The following is a 23,500-nucleotide window of genomic DNA, read 5'->3' on the forward strand; positions in this document are numbered from 1 at the left end:
TTCAATTATGTCTAAATTTGCAAATAAGTCCCCTGAACTATGTTTCGTACATAAAACCCCATAAACTATCACATTTAGTTGCAAAATGCCCCATTGTCTTACCTATTTTTTATTAAATGACTATAATACCATTTCTTATTTAATTATACTTGATATATTTTTCTTGTTGAAATAAATTATGAAAAAAATTCATACTAATTTGATGAAATATTCTCCATTAAATTTGCATAAGTTTGCCTTTAATTTTTTAAATTAATTATTTAAATAAAAATCTTAAATAGAAAATTTTGAAACAATTTAAGTAATTTCTTAATTTTCATGAATATATTGCATTAAAAAAAAGATATTTTTATTTACGTAATTTATTAATTTTGCATGAATATTGTTTAAAAAAGAGGATATTTTTTATACTAATTTTTTTTTTTAAAGTGAGTATAATAAGTTAATCATTTTTGAAAATGATACTCTATTTATTTACTTTCCCTGGTCCTACACGGCCAGTAATTTCAGAGATGGAACGCGCTAAAAAACGCAGCTTGAGTATTGTTGATTGTAACCTTTCATATGTATTGTTTGTGAGTTGAGAGTGCTTATTGGGTACAAGCAAATGTGATGTGGACAGGGAGAGTGTAGTGTGCACTTAGTAGTGCTAATGTGTGTCTAGAGGCTGTGAAAGCTAGTGTTTCAACTTGTACAAGGGTGTGTGCAGAATATGAGACAGTTGAGTGTATAAATACTTGCATACAACTAGTGAAGACATTATTGGCTAAGGCCAATAACCAAGGTTTTTCCCCTACTTGAGAGGGGTTTTCCTTGTAAATGCACTGTGTACTTGTGATTGCTTTAAAGGCTCAACAAACCGTCATTAGCCTATTTACATTATATCCATTTAATTTATCAAGTTAAAGAAGAAGTCCCCTCCCCCCCCCCCCCCCCCTTCCCCTTTCTCGGTTCATCATTAATTATAGGGAATAGGTGAATAAGTAATGAATGGTGTCAAGATAAACCCACAACGCAAAGTAAAAAAAAAACTTAGCAACCTAGAAACCATCCAACCCAAACTCTACGGGTTCGATTTAGCCCAACCTGCTTTGACACCGAGTTATGCTCGGTTAGCCTAACTTGACCTGACCTTGGGTTAATGTTGAGTTGGGCTGCCCAACTTGCATCCCAAATCGAAAGGACTCGGATAAAAAAATGGTAAAGTCTTACTCTATTTTTATTTATTTTCTCTCACAGTCTCTGCAAATCATTTCTTTTTTTTGCTTTTGCATTAAATAATATATATATTTTAATTTTAGTATTATTATTTTTTGGGTTAAGTGTAAAAAAACCCCTCAACTATGTCTAAATTTGCAAATAACCTCCCTGAACTATGTTTCGTGCATAAAACCCCCTGAATTATCACATTTAGTTGCAAAATGCTCAATTGTCTTACCTATATTTCATTAAATGATCATAATATCATTTCTTATTGAATTACACTTGATATATTTTTCTTATTGAAATAAATTATGAAAAAAATTCATACTAATTACCAATGGGTCAATGGCCTAGTGGTATCAACCTCTTACTTTTCAAAAGGAGGTCGGGGGTTCAAATCTCAGAAGAGACAAGTGTGTAAGTACTAACTAGGAAAAAAAAAAAAAAAAAAAAAAAAAAACCATACTAATTTCATAAAATATTCTCCCTTAAATTTGCGTAAGTTTGCCTTTAATTATTTAAATAAAAATCTTAAATAGAAAATTTTGAAACAATTTAAATAATTTCTTAATTTTCTTTAATATATTGCATTAAAAAGAAGATTTTTTTATTTACATTATTTAATAATTTTTTATGAATACTGTTTGAAAAAGAAGATATTTTTTTTATACTATTTTTTTTAAAAATGAATATAATAAGTTAATTATTTTATAAAATAATATTTATAAATTTATTTATTTATTTTTATAATTAATTAATACTAATTATAAAATTAAGATAAATAATATAATTAATATTTAAATAAAAAAAATATAATAAAAAATAATTTAATATGAAATGACAAATTTAAAAAGAAAGTGTACAATAATCTTTAGATAACAAACGCGTGTTTAATTACTTTATTTACTTTTCCTGGTCCCACAGGCATTAATTTTAGAGATGGAACGCCCTAAAAAACGCTGCAAAAATTGTCCCTCACCTGAAAACCTACCTACACCGAACAAATCGTCGTCAATGGCATCCCTTCACCGGCACGAAGACGACGTAACCCTCGACTCTGCCCCTTACTGCTTTCACGACATGCACAGTTTCGACGTCTACGGCTCAGATTCCGAATCCCCAATGTCCAATCTTGGCCTCGGTGGCCCTCAAATCACAGCCCTCCGTCAACGCCACCCCAATCGAATTCGAGGGTCTGACGACATTTCTGGGTTCAATTCGATCTCGAACGTCGATTTCTTCGACTGCCACAGCCAGGTAAACTTCGTCATGGACTCGTTTCAACAACGTGTTGAACAATCATTGTCGGTTGTAGGAGGTGATAACGATTTCGCGTCGAATTTGGACCTGAATTTTGGAGTTATTGAAGGAAATGAGGAAATGTGTTCGAACCATTTGGAGCTAGATCTGGGTTTAGGTTTAGGGTTAGGGTTTTGTAGGGATTGGCATGGTTTGGCCGAGGATGATGATGGTTGTGGGTTTATGGTGGCTAATCCTAGTGATGACTTCTTTATGTCGGGAAGGGGCTCTGTGTCTGAATCGTGCGAGTCATCCACCGTTTCCGGTGATGCGGATCAATTTTTGGGTAATATGAGGGTTGTTGGGATCGATTCAGATTCGGAAGAGGATGAAATTGGAGTTTTAGGGATTGATTTGAATTCAGAGGATGATTATAATGTATGGGATGACAATACGGGCCTTGGGATTCATTTGGATTCACTTCAATTTCATTTGGATTCGTTTCCATTGGAGGATCAAAGGAATGGGAATGAAGGTTTTGAGTGGGAGGAAGTGGATGGTAGAGTTAACGAAAGAGAAGTAATGAGTATGTTCTTTGCTGATATTGATGAAGATTTGGACGCATTGGTTTCAGATCTAATTCGGTCCCAAGAAGAAGGATTGTTAAATGTTCACAATTTCGAGTCCAACACAGAACTAGAACATGAGATTGTGCCTTACTTGGAGGATCAGGACTACGAAATGATATTTGGGCAATTAACGGAGAATGAAAATGCTTTCGTGGTTAGGCCATCTGCTTCAACAACTATTGTTAAAAATCTTCCATCGGTGGTCTTGACTCAAGAAGATTTGGATAACAACGACGTACTTTGTGCAGTTTGTAAGGATGACATTAATGCTGGTGAACAAGCAAAGCAGCTACCATGTTTCCACCGTTACCATGGGGACTGCATTCTACCGTGGCTGAACATTCGGAATACTTGTCCTGTTTGTCGGTATGAATTGCCCACAGATGATCCTGATTATGAACGTAGAAGGACCCAAAGAGCTGATTGTGTCCAGTGAAGGTATTATAATGTTATATACGGTTTTGAAGTTTATATTGAGCATTAGCTTTTGCCAATTGTAGATAACCTTTTTGGTAAAAGGCCCATTTTCCGATTTGTGGATATTGACATTCTTTGTAATTCTTTATGTGATTATTGAGTTGATTAGAATGTAGTGTAGCTAGGTTGCAAACTTGGGAAACTCGCAACTTTTCAATGATTTATAAATGGTTGTTTTTATATTTCTTTTTTGCTTGGGAAACAGTATTTTTTTTTTCCTTTTTCTTTTAGACCATTGGGTTCATTGTAGTAAATTGATTTGTTGAGATGATATGAATGCAGTGTAGCTTGGTTGGAATCTTGGTGAATTGTTAAAGCAAGAGTAAAATAGGGATTCAAGGGTATAGACTTAATTTGGTAGGTCAGCATGAGTAAGCAATAATTTCCAATGGGATGGTGCAACATAGTTTCAAGTTTTTTGGTGCATTTTGTATGTTATTCTTAATATTTTTTTTCCGAAGCTGTGATTGGATTTGGATTTTATGATACAGTGATTTCTTTATCAACTTCGTTAACTGTTTTAAAGCATTCATTATTTTGAAGGTGCTACAAGAACAAGAAAACAACAAATGGGAATGTTGAGATTATTAAATTCTCATGTCATTGAATACTACATGATACTTGTGCATTCATTTAATGGAAGATGCTGATTTCCAAAGATTGGAGGTGTCATGCTTCATTGTAGTTGATATATATATATGTGTGTGTGTGTGTGTGCGCGGTGTTTGTTTGTCTCCCTATGTGATGTGATTGGGAGGGAAGAGTAGAGGGAGACCTAACCTTTTGCATTATTTCTCATTCTGGAATTTGCATTCTTTTGTTTGTCTAACAATGCTTTTACCATTATAGCAAGCAGCAATACCCCCATATCTATTATTGATGAGTAATTTTCATGGACTCAGCATTTATTTATTATTTATTTTTATGTTAACTTATTTTTTATTGTATTTTGTGAGAAAAAGTACCTCAGTTTTGAATAACTGTTTCTTAATCTTACTGTATAATGCATAAAAAGTGGATTGCAGGAGGTGTAGGTTTTGCTTATTTTAGATGATTAGTGCTTGATTTCGACAATGCTCTTGGTAAGTTGTGATGCCTATTTTGGGGTGAAAAAAAAGTATATACCATGCTTGTGATACTGTCTATTGCATGGATTTAGCATGGATTTAACATGTTTGGTGGATATTGTGGTGAAGTATTGACAAAAGTTTTTTGTTATCATATACATAGAAAGATAATTTGTCAACAGGCTCTTGGACTAAAAATATACTTATGGTTGTGACATGTCCTTGTTTATGTATATAAGACTAAGGTACCTAGATGATTAAACTTTACTGGTGAAAATGTAAGGTCTATATGGGATACCTTTCAAACAAATGGAAAGAAACATGAAAATATGAAGTTATACTCATTTGATTAGTGTATTCAGTTGGCGAGACAGATATTATGATTTTCATCTAAAGTCTGATGTGGAGGTGAAAAAATACTGTTTATTTGTCCGAACTATCCTAGTATCTTCAGGTACTACTTTTTGTATATGTAAGTACTACTTTTGTGTAGAGATGTATCACTTCTGTACATATAAGTATCGCGTTTGTGATCAAAGGTACCACCACTCTTATGATTAGAGGTACCACTCTTGTACACAAATGTACCATTTTTATGCAGGTAAGTAGCACTTTTGTATAGAGGTAGCACGTTGGTGCATGTAATTACCACGTTTGTGCACAAATGTATCACTCTTTGTGCAGACCATTTTGATTACTTTGTTTGGACAAAAATGGTACCTGTGTGCCCAAAAGTGGTACATTTGTGCCCAAAAGTGGTATCCGAAGATACTAAGGGTACTTTAAGCAAATGGACTAGGGGTGAGCAAATAATCCGTCAATCCGGTCCGAACTAATCCGATCCGTGTGGTTTGGTTCGGTTTTCAGATCTTATGGTTCGGTGATGGTTTGAAAAATTGCAATCCGGCATTTGCGGTTCGGTTAACGGATTGGATCTTGAAAAAACCGATTCGAACCGAATCGTTAATAATATATATATATATATATATACACGTATTACTTACCTACCTCCCAAATAACCCTAGCTCCCATCTCATTTCATTATAGCCGCGCCTCCTTCAGCCTCTTCTAAAACTCCATCAAATTCGTTGATTCCCTCTCTCTTTCTACTTTCTCTCTCTAGGTCTAGGACATGGGTTTCACAGCTATTCCAACTCTCTTCACTATCAGTGTTGCCCTCTTAATATCAGCCAATGGATTAGCTCATGCCTTTGTCCACATCTACGACTGAGATTCTTTCAAAGAAGTCGGCAATGCTTTCCTTCTCTCCGGCGGCAGCAAAGGCATCGTTGCTTCTCTCACCGCCGTTCCTCTCACCGACAATTTGATCCCATTGTCAAATCATAATGGCCGTTCTTATATCAGGTAATATATATACATATATTTATATCTGTATATATATGTATATACAGATATAAATATGTGTGTGTGTGTTACATATGTTGAATTTCATTTGCTATTGGTGAATTTGGTGTCAGATCTGCGACTATATTGCCTGTATGCTTGAATTTCCCCAACTTTCTGTTTGGTTGCTGCGAAAATTGAAGAGAAGGAAAGATGAACAATACCAATTACATTCTTGTGTATTGCATTATTTAAATTCAGAAATTTATTTTTCAGAATGCTGACTTGAAATAAGCCAGATGTAGTTGTATCAGGCTGTTAATGGGCCATAATCTATTGGGCTGTTTGAAAAACCCAATATGTGAAAACCGATCCGATTCGATCCATTACTTCACGGATCGGTTTGATTCGGATTGAAGGCCCCTACGGATCGGTTCGGTTTCAATTTTCACCAATCCGTGGGGACCGATCCGACTTGATCTTTATTCCCAAACCGAACCATGATCAGGCCTAAAATGGACAATATTTTTCCATGTCCATATAGACTTTAGTCAAAATTCATGACTTTGTAAAGTGTTGATGTTGACTCTATCTCTAGGTAATAAGACCTCCTAAAGTTTACTTTTTTATAATTTTCCCTTGTTAAAAACCTCTAGGTCCCCATAACAACAATATTGAAGTTGTGCTTACAATGTATAGCCCGAAAGAAGAGAAATTATTTGTTACAGCGGATGTACATTAAAACAAAGTTGTCCCACAATAGTTTAAAATAAAGTTGTCCCACAATAGTTTAGGCTATGTTTGCTATCATGGAAAAGAAAAGTAATGATAACATTAGTTAGATAGAAAAGGAAGGAAAGAGAAGGACAATCTTAATTGTTTATCGTGTTTGGTTGATTAATAAAGATAAAGAAATGAAATATAAAAATCATATTTGGAGAGAGAAAGAAATAAAACTATTTTAATGAATTTACAACTCATTTTCATATAATTTGTCTTTTATTAAAATAAGGGTAAATTTAGAATTAATGAAGTTTTATTAAAAATATCAACTTTTCTTTTCCTTTCCTCCTATTTATAAGAGGATAACAAAAATTACTATTCATGCTTTATTCATCCCTTCTAAAACCTTCATTTTTTTTTTCCTTTCCTTTCAATATTTCCTACCAAACACATTCTTTTCTTTTCTTTTCCTTCCATCGCCATTCTATTTTTTTTCCTTTTCCTTCCCTTTCCACTTTAGCAAAGTGACCCTTAGTTAAAAAGGCAACCACTTTACTTTATTTAGAACGTTTCAATTGATTGGTTATACCAATACATCAATTGTAACGAATAAGAATAATTGATGTTGATGTTATGCTCAATATAAACTGACGTCACCAAAACTTGTCTCTTGTGTTATGCTCGTTCCATGAGGACCATGATTCTGCATTCGCTAGACACATTATCTCGGAGTGGGATATGACGGCTACAATATTTATTCACCAAAACCTGTAACTATTTTTTATTAGATAATTTTATAATTTTATATTTTTTATATCTCAATTTTTTACTCCATACAACATATTTGGTCTAACAACGGTCTTATAAATTTTCATTTTAGCTTATATATTATTTTTTTGTCACATAAGATCTAACTAGTTTGTTTCCATTTTGTCCAATTCGCTTCAATTCTACTAGTTACATCATTATCTATCTCTCCATCACTTTGTATTATCGATTTAATAAGTAAAAATAATTGTTTTGAGTAATCTTTTGATTTTGAAGTGTTATTATTATATTATCAATATCTGATTCTTTATTAAATTTACACCCCCATATACTTACTTTTAGTTCTACTAATTCTCAACCTTTTCGATTCTTAGGCACTTATCCACACGTCTCAAGTTTTTTTAATTTTTTTACCCATAAGATCATGTTTGGCTTAAAAAGCATGCCCATGTGGATGCGTGTGAGGGTGGCTTGAATTTAGGCGTGCCAAACCACATTTCTCGCTTATCTAACTATCACCAAGCAAATATCAATGGGGCTCGTGTTAGGGTTTGTGTGTGCTCTATAAAGCCAATGATTGTATTTTGACATTTAGATAAAATAAAATCTTATTTATTTATTTTCATATAATATTCGTGAATGTTTGTATTGAGTGTTTCAGGAGTTTTGAACTAAGTGTCAATTAATTTTGATAGGATGAATTATGCATACATGAAAGTAGCCATGAGCATAGGAGATATAAATCATCAGTATTCGTAATTATAAATGCTCACACTCAAATGAATAGAATTGGACATTCTACTCTATGGAATGTAGCACATTGATTTACTAACTAGATCGAAACACTTAAATAGAATGACTTATCTTAAGATACAGTGAACGGATTGTTTATATGTATAAAATTACTTGAGCCATCATGGGTAATTTTCTTTATCTGTTACTAAAGTAAATTAATTCTTAACCCTGAGAGATTTATGAACGGTAGGTTATAATAATATTTACTTTGATTTACTACCTGTGAGTCAATACACTTGGATATTTTTAGTAAGTGCTATTATAGTACTATGGAAAATACTTTTTAAGATGGAATCTATGAGGTATTAATATTCGAATTTAATTTTTTTAATCACAGAAAATAGACTACTTATATTTAATAAATAGTTTTTATACTTATTTATTTCCTAAACATATTAGTTTCTTGAAAACAATTTATGTGATCAAATAGATTAAACTTAGATAGCCAAAATATGGATTAATTAAGATATTGGGTTGATGGTAGTATTTATCCAAATAACTAATTAGCATAGAGGGGTCAATTTTTTATATTTAATAACTGCAAGGGTTAGATTATAATTATTTATAATTCTTTGAGTGCAATTATTATTATTTTTTTTAATGAGAAAAAAATAATTAATAAAAAAAGTTTAATAGACTAAGAATTAGCATGCTATTTGTCACACCATTTTTTCAAGGAGTGAAAATAATAAGGTTTAAAAGAAAATAGATAAGAAGTATCAAAGTTTTAAATGAAAATTAGGACAGCAGTCCTCAAGATTAATTCTGCATAGTTGCCATTCAAAATTCATATTTTTAACTACTCATCATTATAACCCTTATTTAAGTCTTGATTCCATAAATTAATCACTCTCAAAAAGTTGAAATTCATTTGTATCTACTGATCATATTACCTTACGATGGGTAATAGCATATAAACATATCTTATATATAAATTCAGCTTTATATAATGATATCATATGATAAATTTGAAACAAGGTTTATGTTAATAATACTACTAATAATAAATTTTTACTTAGTCAAAGTATAGTCAACATTATATTCAATTGACTCGTCTTGTGAGAATTCCTATTTTGATAATTTATGTAAACTTCTTGCAAAAAATAAATTTCGTCCCAAAGTAAAATTTTAGTTAGGGGGGTCCGTCAACATCTTCCTTAAGCAATATGGGAGGTCAGAATTACTCTTAGGAACAACTTTCTCGCTGGTATGACTCTCACGTGCTTATATATGCTATCTCATTTTTTTATTGAGAATTCACTTTAATACCACTTTGTCATGCCTTGATTTTTGAGACATGATTAAATACAGTAATATAAAAACCTTATAAAATAAATTGGAAAACCTTATAAACTTAGAAAAACTGATTAATATTCCACCCCACTTCAATTAATATAAATATAACAACTTAAAGAAACATTGCCTTATATTTTTTTATAAGAAAAAAATAACTCCTTTACCAAACATTGATTAATCCAGATAGAATTTGTTCTCGAATTTAACGTTTCTGGGGATTGGGACAACAATATCGGTCGGTTGGAATGATCGCCCTATTGAGGTAGTGGTTGGAGGAAATAAATGCCATCTCCAAAAATACTCTTATTTACAGCTAATTCAAATCACAAGGACTCTTTAAAATGCTACTACAGCTAATTAAATGAGGCATGTCAAATTTATTGCGATTCAATGAATACTGTACCCTACAATTATTTCTCGTAATGACTTGTTCGTCGTCGCGTCTTCGGCCAGCACCACATCGGTGCCATTCATAGTGACATCATTGCTTTGTTTTGCAGGAAATGTCGCCGTTTCGGGTCACGTAAATTTTCACATCATCAACTGGTGGCGTATGTGGGAACGTATACTAAATTAAAAATCGTATTTGACTTTGCCAATGCTTGACAATCAAACTCAAGATTGGGGAACAACTGATAAAGATAATTTGAAATAGGATACTCCAAACAAGTATGATAAGATAATCCAACCGTCCCGTTCTCCACTTAAGAAATTAAATTAAAAATTACGAGCATATTGAGCAATTACCCCCACTGACAATGAACTTGATCTGTTCGCGAGGGCAATGCATTCACACACCACGCCTCAATTAAATTCATTATAATTATTTATTTATTTTTTATTCTCAATGAATTTCTACAACAAGCGTTCTATCTGTCTTCCCTATAATTTTCCAACATAATCAACAAGAGCTTAATGCTGCGACTTTAATGTTGCTCCCAAGTGCAGGATGTCGCGAAGTAATAATTCTCGGTAAGTCCGAGGTCGAACCACAGGGAAAACAATAATTTAAGTTGGAAGTAAGTAAAAAATAATTTTAAAAGGCTTTGAATAATTGGTTGGTTGATTGTAGAGAATTGATTTTGAGTAGAAATAATATTTAGAAAACACTAAGGTTTCAGAGATTCACACGTAACACATCAATGGTATTTGCTAACGATTTTATTTAATAACTCAATTGAGATTCATATAAAGAATATTGATCACAATCGCAAGATATTTATTTTATCCAATATATTTCTCAAAAGATGATTTCATAAAACTGACTGATTCATAAACTTGACAAAACCAGTAATTTAATTCGTAGGAATCCAAAGTACTCACCGTACTCATAGTCGATGATGTATCAAAGAATATACTAAGCATTCACTGTGCCTTAAGTCAACAATGAATCAGAGAATTATGTAAAATAAATACTTTTCCAAAATAGTAGAATCAATTCAATAATATGAAAACTTACATAAAATCCATAGAAAATCGTTAATCAAACACCATATCAATGTTGTGGTTTCACTTCTAGCCTTAGCAAAAAGGTTTAGCAATCTAAAATAAAACATAAAACTAAAAAATAATGATAATAACGTATCTTTGATATTCTGGACGTCTCCCCATATATAGATATGTTATAGGGTTTTCTCTAAGGAAAAGAAAATAGAAAATATTAAAAAAGAAAAATTGCTGAAATTTGTCTTCCATATTTGTGTTGACTTGCGCGCAGTCCCGTTTTGACCTGTTTGGAGTGCGAATTATGAAATTTTTATTAGACACAAAAACGACGGGCTTCAAGTCTTGCATCATTTGGAGTCTCGAGTCAAAAGTTATGACCAACACATTGAAGCGGGTTGAACTTTTTGCTCAAGTATTTTCCTTGTTTGAATATAAAAGCTTCATTTCTTCATGTAATGACCCAAAACGAATTTTGCTTACTGGATACTCTTTTAAAAGTCTTCTAAAATTATCTTTCAATGATCTTGGCCATTGAATTACCTTGGATACACTAGCTCTCGCGCTTTCCATCCGTCGATCGAACTTAGTGCACCATTGATCGATCGAGGTTGTGTAGGTTTCGAGCGAAAGCAAATTGACTTTCTAGATTTGATATTGTTCTTGGGTCGATCGATCGAGATTTTGGAGTACTTTGATCGATCCTCTCATTTTCTGCAAATTAAATTAAAATATTCAATTAGTAAATAATATGATGGGAAATATGATTATATAATTTTATGCATTAATATGATATTTTAACCAAGAAAATATTTAGCAATGGAAAAATGATATTTTCTTATATTTATATATATAATGTGAAAATTAATGGAATATAAATGTAATAATACCTACAAATACTATAATAATAATTCAATTTTAAGCTGTTATCACTTAAAAAGCACAAAAAGTCAATTCACCTGATTTGGAATTTAGATGAGAATTTCAAAATGAGGGAGAGGACTCACAAAATAATCAATTGTCTTCCATATGAGTTTATTATTTTTTTGTTTTGAATGATGAGAAATCATCTAGTTTGGGTACGTAGGTCAAATCTTAATTTGCCAATGAATGAGACTATATTAGTTGTAAATGATATTCTAATTGTTCAATAAGAAAAACATTAATATCATCCCTTGCATGTGTGCTTAAGAAATATAATTATTGGAATGAAAATTCAACTTCTTATTTGTATATAATCAACATATTTTTAAAAAAAATATATTGAGATGTCTATGCTTCTTAAACCCACTGTAATGAATGAGCAAACATGGCCATAAAAAGAATCTTATAGTTTTGTATAGAGTCATTCAACCTTGTTTGCTTGCCTGTGACAAGTGTTGAATATTGCACATTCAAGCCCTTAAAGTTGCATATGTTAACACTTTAGGAATGTTTACATATTGATTCTTTCGTTAATTACTTGGTTTCGGCTATTTTCAGGTACTTATCGTCAAAACCAGTCAATTCTACTTATTTCAAGCCTTTAATGATGTTTCCAAGGATCGAGAGAAGTTTGGGGATGATTCAGGGCTCAAGGAGCATGAGAAGGTGAAATCCATGAAGCTAGGATAGATCCTAATCACTCTAGCAAATTTGACTAATATATTGCAACCTTTGCCAAATTGTATAATTAAATTCACTGCTAGGGCTATGATCAATCGTAGCTGGGCTATGAAACATCGTAATGCAACCCACCTACGATCGATCCTAAGTGCATTAGATACAAATCCTGAAAGTTGTGGGAATTGCATGTTTTGATCTCTTCTTACTATATATGGGCCGAACTTCATCAAAAGTTTATGGTTGACATTCAAGGCCCGTTCTAGAGTTAATTTAGGGTAAGATTATCACAATTGAGAGGGGGTTACACAAGTTTTAGAGAGAGAGAGAGATTGACGGCTAAGGGTTTTTCATTGTTGTTGAGTTTCGAAGGTTGAAGAAGGTGATTCCGATCAGAATTTGCAATCCATGGAAAGGTGTTCATCACATCATTGAAGCTTCTACCTTCTCCATGAGTAGCTAAATATGTCCTTGGGGAATTGATGTAACTCTATCCAAGTAACATGGTCTAATTACAATTATATTTGGGAAATGTTTTTGGTTATGTATGATTATGATTGCATTGTTTGAGAATTAACTTAGTTGTACTAAGCAATTGAATTTAATGTTAATATTCAATTTTAATAGAATCATGATCTTGTTTTGGAATTGGTTTTATTATTATTGAACTCATATTACTTTTATTTTCTGTGATTATGGAAGTAATTAATAATCATACAATGGTTTTAATTGAATATGTATGTAAACTAGGGTTTTGATAGTTCATGCTTAGGAAAGACAAGTTCTACTATACCTTAGTTTAGAGTAGTTAGGTAGACAATTTGTGTCAACTGAAGATGATTTATACTTAACGCTTGATTATATATATCCTCTTAATTGAACCAAGGTGAGCTTGTAGCCACATGGTTAGTAATCATACGTATAAAGAATTTTCTAGATTTAATAAAGTTGACCATTGTTACGAAGTTAGTAGTAAAGTAAATTCCCTAAGCCTCTTCTCCCTGAGATTTCCTATCATTCAACTTAGTCTAATTTCAACTTTCCTTTCATTACAATTAGAAGTAGAAAAACAACCAAACAATCTCTTTTGTTGAATCAAATTGGGAAAATTTTTTATACTTAGCAATCTACTACAATCCTTGAGATTTGACACCCTTAACATAGCCCTATCCTATAAGGATTCATTCTATTGCGAGTGGTTTATCATTGAGAAAACACACAATCAGCTTGCCTTGTGGTCATGTTCATTTTATGCTGATGCTATAATGCTCCAAGTAAGATGAGTATTTACAATTCAATATCATAAAGACTTAAAAGGGCCTGTTGGCAATCGCTTTTGTTTCAAATTTTTTTGTTGCAAATTGTGTACTGTAACAAAGCAAAACATGAAAACGAGTTTGATAATCTTCGTTTTGATTTGAATAGTTGCTTCTGGAAAAGAGGCCAAAATTGAAGACACCAAATCGATGTTTCGTGTTGTTCCCTGATATTTCCTAATGTTTTTGCTCTGTAGTAACAACACTGTAGTGATGAAAAAAATAAAATAAAAAAGAACTCTTATTGAACTTTTTAACAAGTCATTTTATTTTTCAAACATACAACACTTTTTTATCAACACATATTTTTCATTATTTTGTTTCTAAAAATTTTACATTACCAAACGTCACTATTAAACACACTCCACAAAAAAATTATATTATTTCTATTTCGAATGAAAACAAAAATGATTCCAAATAGACCCTTATATATTATTATCTTCTCCCAAGAGGAATACACAACAGTTTCTTTTAAAGTACAATGAAATTACAAACTGACAGAAGCTGTCAATAGGTGCTCTATCTTATTCATTATGGATTATTGCTTATAGCATCACACAACACACATTCTTAAGAGAGAGAGAAGTAGGAAACTATGTCTTGACATATAATGGTCAAAACTCAAATGTCCAGAGGGGGCTTGAAGCCACCAAACTCCAGAGGGGGTTTGAAGCCCAAGTCAAGACCCCAGAGGGTAAAAGTTCCCTTCACAAAATCATAGTATCCACCCATCAATTGTACTTTTTTGTTCGCTACTCCATCTCTCACATATGGATAAGTTAATAGGTTCACCAATGACAAATTCACCGCCTCCTGCAAAATTGATGATATTCACACACATTATTAGTACATTATATATATATATATTAAACATCATAGAATCCTTTGAAATCCAATAGTGTTTGAAAAGGGTTTGTGTGAAAAAAGGTTTATAGATAAATCATCTTTTCTTTTTAATCTTTCTTTGCTAACGTGCTGTTTGATAACTCAATTCAATTTTTAGATTAAACGTTTATTCAATTAATTATATTTGATAACGCAATTTGAATATCACTAAAAATAGTAAACGCCACTTATCACTGAATGTTGAAATTTTAAATGAAAGCGTCATCACTTATCACTAAATGTTGAAATTTTAAGGTTGAAATTTTAAGTGAAAGGGTTATCACTTATCACTGAATATTGAACCCTGAATTTTTTTTTAAAAAATAGTAAGAAATATTTATTTTTAATTATCACTTAAAAACTTGAGCACTTAAATTCAACTCTTATTTTATTAAACAACATCTAAGAGTATATTTGGCAACTGTTTGTTCTTTAAACAAATGGCAGAAGCATGTTTGGTAGCTTTGCTAACATTAATTGTCTCATTTGCTTGAAAAAAAAAAAAAAAACCAAAATATGGAAGAAAAAATTGTTTTTACAATTGTCAAACTGATATTATTATTAGTGTATAAAAATGTCTGTGAAGTATAATAAGATTGGTGCCAAAAGGGTAAATGGGTTAAAATTGAGATTTACCCTTTCACAAATCTGGCATTGTTCCTCAAATGATAAATCACTAAACTCTGATAACACCTTGGCCTTGGCAGGTAAACCAATTTTGACCCAGTCATGTACAAAGTCACTGCACATCACAATCAAAAATAAAAAAAAAGGAAAACAAAAAAGGTCATTAGAGAACTTGAAAGGTCAATGAGAAATGGAAAGAACATGCGTAAATCAGAAAAACAAACACATGCATAAAATTGCAACTATCTATTGAAGCCACACCAATGTGTGACAAGCCTTACTTAGAAGTTGTTCCATCACTAGGAAGAGACATAAGACCTGCAATTCCACCACAACGACTGTGTCCTATGACCAAAATGACCTCCACCTATAAAATTTGCCATTATATTAAGAGACTCAGTCATTCTTCTAGAACAACGTGAAAATAAATAAAAGAGGAATATTTTTTTTGGAAAAATATTGATTGAAATTTCGAAGTGACCTGAAGAACTGTTACTGCGTATTCAATGACTGCACCAACTCCAGAATATCTAAGCTGTGTAGTGAAATAGACATTCCCACATTATCAATTAGATATAAAGTTGTATTGAAAAATATAAACTATTGAATCAATTTTAATAATCTTGTTGCTGGACTGTTTGTAAAACCTGGTTAAATTCAGGGACCATATTAGCAATGTTCCGTGACATGAAGGCTTCCCCTGGTCGGAAGTTTAGGATATGAGAAGGGCAAACTCGAGAATCAGAGCATGCAAACACCAGAAACTGCAACGAAAATTCATACAAAATTTCAATAAATTAATCATTATAAAGAACAAGTTGTTTCAATTTTATTTGTTTTAGGGTAATGGTAAGATTGGAACTCATAATATAGTCTGCTCTGACACAATGCATATCAACTACCATTTACTCAAAAAAGAAAGTTATATAAGAGTGTGTAAGTTTAATACTTATATTTCTAACACATACTGACCTTATTAAGTTTAGAATATTATAATTAACAGAACTCCAAAAAAATAATAATAATAATAATAATAATAATAATAATGGTCACAAACAAAATCATTACCTTGGGGCTCTGGCCTTCTGCAAGTTGATTGTAATAATCTGGATCTTTGCTGCAAAACTCACCAAGATTCTCAGGCAATAAGTAGGTAAAACAATTTATTTATAAATAGGATTAATATAAATTATAGGTGCAATCAAATTCTTTTTGCAAGCCATCTGATTCGTTTAATATTACAGTTTTTAATTAATAGTAAATATAGTAAATCAGATGATCAAAATTCTTTATAGGACTGCACATTTGGTTTGCTTCATAGCTATCTTGTTGTGATAGTAGTAGACAAGAAATATATATATATATATATATATATATATATATATATATATATAGTTGTCATTAACTGTTGTTAACATACTCGAATTCGTTGTCTTTGAATTGCATAAACCCTGTTTTAATCCTCTCAATTGCATAAAACTCGTCCGTAGTGGTCCCATTCTCAGCTCTGGTCTTATCAATGTAATCCAAGTTTTCTTCCTCTCTGCAATCCAAAAAATTAGTCAAAATTTTAATAATAGCATGAGGATAAAGTCAATTTTTTTTTTTTTTTTTTTTTCCAAGGGAGGAAAAAAGAAGAAGATAATATTAATCATAACAGAAAATAAAAGAATTTGGAAGGAAGTGTTAACCTCAAATTGCATTTCTTTATTAAAAAAAAAAAAAAATGAAAACCTTGAACCGTATTTGGAAAAAATTATAGGAAGAAAAGAAAGGAACGGATTAATCTTTACAGTTTTTTAACGAATTAATATACATATATATATATATTTTAAATAGCTCTCAAGAATTCGGAAATCCATTTTAAAAAAATTATAGTTCTTTGAAAATAGACTTTTTTTTAAATCAAATTTGCAGAAAACAGTTTTCAGAAACTATCAATCAGTTTTAGTAATATTTATATTTTTAGTTCTCAAAAAATAAAAAACTGAACCGAAAAAGGCTTGAACATTCCTCCAAATCTTTCTGTTTATTTCCCTCCCATTTCCATCAATCCACCCTTATAAGTATAATTGTAACTTTTTTCTTTGTTTGAGCACCGGGGAGATCGATAATTGCGATTCCTCATAAGAGCTGACGATTTTGAAACAAAAAATCCAATTAGTTATGACTGTTAAGTGAAATTTTGAAAAGAGAAAAAACCTGACAAGACTCTTCATTTCCGCAATAGCCACCTCACTTGAATGCTCAGCCATTTGTATCTGCAAATTTCCATAATAAAAAACTCTATTAAGATGAAAATTAGAAAAGAAATAAACTACAGTAAATGGCGCGAGCTTAGTGAGAGCACTCCACTATATTTGTTGACTTGCTCTAGAGAAAAAATAAAATAAAATAAAATAAAAAACCTCGTACGTGTGTAACCAACCATCTTTTAAAAATCAAAAGAAAGAATCTACTTAGAAATATAGATGAAATATTTCGAATAAAATATCAACCCTACACAACTTTAGTAGTATGGTGCAATTATATATTATGAGGAAATAAATAAAATTCAAAACATACTTACCCAAAAAAAAAAAAAAAAAAATTCGAAAGATTTTCATAGAATAAGCTATACAAGTATATAGTAGGAATTTAATAAAATGTTGAGATGAATGTGGCAGATATGAGACACGTAAATATATATATATATATATATATATATATATAAAGCTAGATTATATGGTTGAATAAATCACAACACTCACAATCTTGTGATAGACGGTTTATGCAGATCTCAGCCATGCTAGGATTGCTATTTATAGGCCCATGTATGCATGGTTGTGTTCCATTGATCATTATTATGAACACCAAAATCATTTTGCACGATAGAAACGATAAAACTGTATATATATATATATATATATATATATATATATATTGTCGTGTTGTACAAAGACCATGTTCACACGGAATCATCATACAGTACTATAATATTACCCACAGAATAGAAATTACAGTTCTCTGAGTCACGTTTTTATTGCTCTTGTTTAAGCTAAGACGTTTGTTCTTTTGATCTAAATGCTCCATCAATAATAATAGTTCATATCCATCTTGCTGTCAATTATTGCTTATGTGGCTAAAATTTTGTTGTATTAAAGAATGAAATAAGAAAATGGTGAGGGTTGTCTCACCGGAGCGTAATTATTATTTTTAATTTATGTTCCGTTTTGTTGGAGAGATGGATTGGGTAGGGATTAAAACTTTGCAGTCGGGCATCAGTCACAATAACAAGCCGCAGTCGCTGTGTAATGGACTTGGACAAGTATCAGTGTTTATGCTCTGTTTTGTTGGAGGAATGGATTGAGTAGGGATTAAGGTTCTAATGGACTTAGGCATAAGTGTTTTTGCTCCGTCTGGTTGGAGGGATGCAAAATTTATTATATTTTATATTTTGTAACCTTAAAGACATTAGCATCATTTTGCCGACTTTTGGATATTTTCTGAAAAACAATAACAGTAGCATCGTTTTGCCGGCTTGGTTGGATAGTTTTTGGAAAAGCAATTTAGGTACCTTTTCAAAGTTTTTTCTTACCATGCAATTACTGATGCTATTTTTTTTTTTTAAATTCGAATTTTTGATGCCAATATAAGTTTATAAAAAGAATGTTTTGTTATACTGAACAACTACAGGGTGGAAAATTAATTCTCCTATAGTTTCTTGTTTCACTTTAAAGTCAGAGAAATGTCAATAATGAGCAAATATTGGTAAAAAAAATCTCTATTTTCCTTCCTTCCAATTCAAAAAAAAAAAAAAAAAAAAAAAAAAAGTATCATTCTATCCATCATTTGTCGTATTCATTTTATTCAACCAATCAAGAAGGACATGAGTTAACTTGATGTAGAACTGATTGCTGAAGCCTTTATGACTCGTTTGGACTGCTAGGGAGCCAAACGGGCATATTGACAGATTTTTTGAGCTGATCTCGAAGTGTGCGTTTTTTTACCCGACAGGAGAGTTTTTTTTAACTAAAAACGGCCCAACGAACAACACACAAAGCTATGCCGTGATGTAAGGTGTTCTTCGGTAAAATACCATCGTTTAGTACCTCAAAACGAGATTATTCGGTCCGAATAAAGCCTATCGAATATTTAGGATTTTTGTTCGTTGTCTAAACGAACTCGAATTGCATTCATATTTTATATTTAGTAGCTTTATTTTATTAGGTATCTTTCTCTATTTTTCCAGAATTTGTAGAGAAATTTTATTTTTAGACTTATTTTCGGGTTTTAGTATCTTTCTAGATTTGTTTTCCTTATGTTACAAGGATTCAATTTGCAGTTAGTTTCATTTTCAATTAGGATTTTCTTTTATTGTAAATATGTGTAATTCAGATATCAGAATCATTAATTCAATTATTAAATAAGATATCAGATTTATTTTAATTATCTGTTTGTTTTGTGAATTTAAAACATCCACCTTGTGAATTCAAAGTAACATATTCATTCACTTTTGCTTACGTCAGAGCTTTTCTTTCTTAAAAATGCATTATCCATCCATTCCGTTCCATCTATATTTTCATTCTTCTAACCAAACGGTGCGAATGACTGATGGTTAGGTCACCTCGTGCATGATAGACGTGTATTTTAACATAAATAAAGAAGTCGTTGAGTTTATCCATTTGAATGCATGACCAAAGTTTCTCATTCATAATTATCATGGTCACTTTCATGTCAAATGTTTAAATCATCCTCAATCAAGCTTATTGGTTCTTAATTAATTTTTTTATTTTTTATTTTTTATTTTGTAATAAGGTCCATGTCTTACCATTTAAATAAGCAAGTGATAAAACAAATAATTAAGTGGCCGGGTTTTACATATTATTTTTCACAACTATCTTGTGGGATTGTTTTTAAATTGAACGAGGAATCTACGGTGAATGGTTATGACAAGAACTTGGCATGAAATCTTACGAAAAAAAAAAAAAAACACTTTGAATGATTGTCCAAAAAGTAGCGATTTTTTAAAAATCACACATCTAAGAGTTGAGCTTTGAGCAAATGACATTATCTATTCCTCTAAGTATATATAAAAAGTTACTTACCGAATATATATATATATATATATATATATAACAAGTTTACATCTGAAAAGGGGTTGGGTTCTTTCTTGAATCTTTGGTTCAAATGGTAGGTATGACCTTGGGCTTGATAATTGGGTACATCAGTGAAACACGTGAAAATAGTGTTGAAAGTTTCACATTAAGAAACAAAACAACGTACACATTTTTAGTCTTAACTTTTCGATTCAATGTCTAGGTTCTTAGGTTTGATAATTAGGTATCTAGACTTGTGAAACACGTTACAATAGTGTTGAACGGTTCATGGAAATAAGTATAGTCAGAATTTTACCCAGTTTGTGTAAGAGTGTTTTGTATGAGTTCCATGAATTAATTGAAACAAAGACCTAGGCATTCAAGAAAAATATATATAATGGATTAAAGAATTGCCTCACCAAGATTTAATTTTTGTTTTTTAGGCAATTAAGGTATAAATAAAAAAGATAAGAGGACATGGATCAAGCATCTCTAAGTCAATCTCTAATGAGTAGAGTAGAGGTACATGTTTTTCAAAGGGAAGGAAATGAATGATCGATATTATTATTTTCTCACTTTATCAATTGTTAATATATATATATATATACACACACACACACACATGTGCACACTTGAATATTGATAGAATCTTTTCTATTTTATCAAATATATATATATAAAAGATAAGAGGACATGGAACAAGCATCTCTAAGTCAATCTCTAACGAGTAGAGTAGAGGTACATGTTTTTCAAAGGGAAGGAAATGAATGATCGATATTATTATTTTCTCACTTTATCAATTGTTAATATATATATATACACACACACACACACATGTGCACACTTGAATATTGATAGAATCTTTTCTATTTTATCAAATATATATATATATATATACACACACACACACACACATGTGCACACTTGAATATTGATAGAATCTTTTCTATTTTATCAAATATATATATATATATATATATATTTTTGACAAGAAATTTACGCATGCTATATGTATATGGATTAAGGTACGTGTGTCGGATACAATTATGTATCCATACTTCGAACTTGTCTAATCGCTAATAAGAAGGGCACTCTTGATTATTCATTTTATTTAACAAGTTTATTTTATTTTCTAGAGTTAAGTATATTTTTTTATCTACTATAGTATTCAATACTGGCTTTTAACTCATTTTAAAGTAATAATATAATATAATTAAACAATTAAATATGCATTTTAAGTACATGTCTAATAAAAAATGTAGAATACATATTTCATACCTATATCCAAGCAATATGTGTCCAAAGCTACTTTACTACTTTGAAAGCAAAATTATTGGTATGAAAGGATGCTTCATTTATACTCGTGACATCCTTCCCCCTTTCCTTTCTCCATTGCCAAATAATGGATAATTGCTTGGTTACCCCATTGAGTAAACCTGTCAATGGAGTAGATCCTGATCCGGATTCGATCTGAATCTATTTCGATTAGTCAAATATGGATTAAACAAAAAATCTGATAACCCGATTACGATCCGAATTTGATAATTCGTTAACTTAACAAATCGAATATGGATTATGCTGATCCGATCCAATTAAAATTATATATATTAATAATTATATATATAATTATTTATTAATAATTTTACATATATATATATATATATATACATACTTCTATTAGAATTGTATTAGAGGTAACCCAAAAATAAAAAATAAAAAAAATCATAATATTATATATACAATAGTATGGTGTTCTCATACACGTGCTAATAAATCTCTTAATATACATACTAATAATATTATACTCTTTATTTATTAACAAAGAGTAAATAAATTTTTTATTTTATTTTCCTTTCATATTAGAGTAAATAATTTTTTTTTTGGTTTCCTTTCATATTTTACTTATCTTTTATTTTATATATTTTTCTTATAATCATTGCTTTTTTTAATTCTTTGTTGACACACACACACACACATATATATATATAACCTACATTTTTATCGGATCGGATTATTGAATCGAATATCCATTTGTTAACAAATCAGATTCAAATTAACTTACAAAATATCAATCGGATTATCGAATCGGATCGGATTGACTAAAATGCTTATTGAATTCAGATCGAATCAGGCCTGATATAGTCCGAATCCGATCCATAGGTCTACTATTGAGCCTCCCTCTTTGTTAGAGATCAATAATATCAACTGATAATCATTGAACCAAAAGTTTATATTTGATAAGTCATCAAATCAAAAAGTTGTACCCCTTATTAATCAAACCTTATGTCTTTAAGTAAAACCATAGGAATATCTAGCGGTGAGAAGGTTAGACACGATTTGTCAATATAACTCAAACACGACACGAGTTAAACAGATTTGGGTTGACCTTAAATGAATTTAAATTATAAAAGGGTTGACATGATTAACCTGTTTAGTTACTCGTGTCGTGTTTAGATTGAAGTAATTTAACCCACATAACCCGTTAATACCTGTTTAACTCTGCGTGTCATAAACAAATTTATATTTAAATTTCAAAATAACTATTTAAACTTGTTTCTTATAATTATTTACTCTTTTGTAAACTAAACACTATTTAATAATTTGGTTGAATTGAAACTTATATTTTTTTTTTCATATTTATTATTTGATTGAATATTATTAATAATTTAACTAATATAAGTTTTTATTTTAATAAATAGATCATTAAATAGGTTACACATATAACTCATTTAATGAACAGGTCGAGTTAGTGTTGAGAGAGTTTTTGACACCATTATTAAACAAGTTGTGTTCGGGTTGAGTTATTTAGTAGAATACTTTTAAATCAATACGACACGATTATGATTCACGAACACGAATTGCCACCGCAAATCTAACCCTAGGTACAAATTGTGAAAAAATATATATCAGCATTGGCAATTTTTATTTTTTATTTTGAATCTAGATTTTGGGAGCTAAACCGCAAGTACCTCAATACCTTTAGATTGAAATTAGACATTTACATAGTG

The 23,500-nt window shown here is 30.9% G+C and overlaps 2 protein-coding genes across 2 annotated transcripts; one reads left to right on the forward strand and one right to left on the reverse strand.

The window, feature by feature from the left end:
* The first annotated feature begins 1,995 nt into the window (after positions 1-1,995).
* On the forward strand, positions 1,996-3,740 carry LOC132285803 (uncharacterized). Its single transcript, XM_059788029.1, has one exon. It carries the CDS (start codon positions 2,143-2,145, stop codon positions 3,505-3,507), a length of 1,365 nt encoding a protein of 454 aa, XP_059644012.1. The 5' UTR covers positions 1,996-2,142; the 3' UTR covers positions 3,508-3,740.
* A 10,570-nt stretch (positions 3,741-14,310) lies between these two features.
* On the reverse strand, positions 14,311-18,188 carry LOC132286770 (carbonic anhydrase 2-like). The gene is made up of 9 exons (XM_059789156.1): positions 18,165-18,188; positions 17,617-17,675; positions 16,835-16,957; positions 16,483-16,531; positions 16,062-16,178; positions 15,896-15,949; positions 15,696-15,781; positions 15,424-15,529; positions 14,311-14,715 (listed from the first exon to the last, which is right to left on the reverse strand). Exons 2-9 carry the CDS (start codon positions 17,667-17,669, stop codon positions 14,524-14,526), a joined length of 780 nt encoding a protein of 259 aa, XP_059645139.1. The 5' UTR covers positions 17,670-17,675; positions 18,165-18,188; the 3' UTR covers positions 14,311-14,523.
* Positions 18,189-23,500: the final 5,312 nt, after the last annotated feature.

Source organism: Cornus florida, unplaced genomic scaffold, assembly GCF_030987335.1.
Source record: "Cornus florida cultivar Cherokee Brave unplaced genomic scaffold, ASM3098733v1 CherokeeBrave_3.0.0_Hap2_Chr11, whole genome shotgun sequence".
NCBI classification, from domain to species: Eukaryota; Viridiplantae; Streptophyta; class Magnoliopsida; order Cornales; family Cornaceae; genus Cornus; species Cornus florida.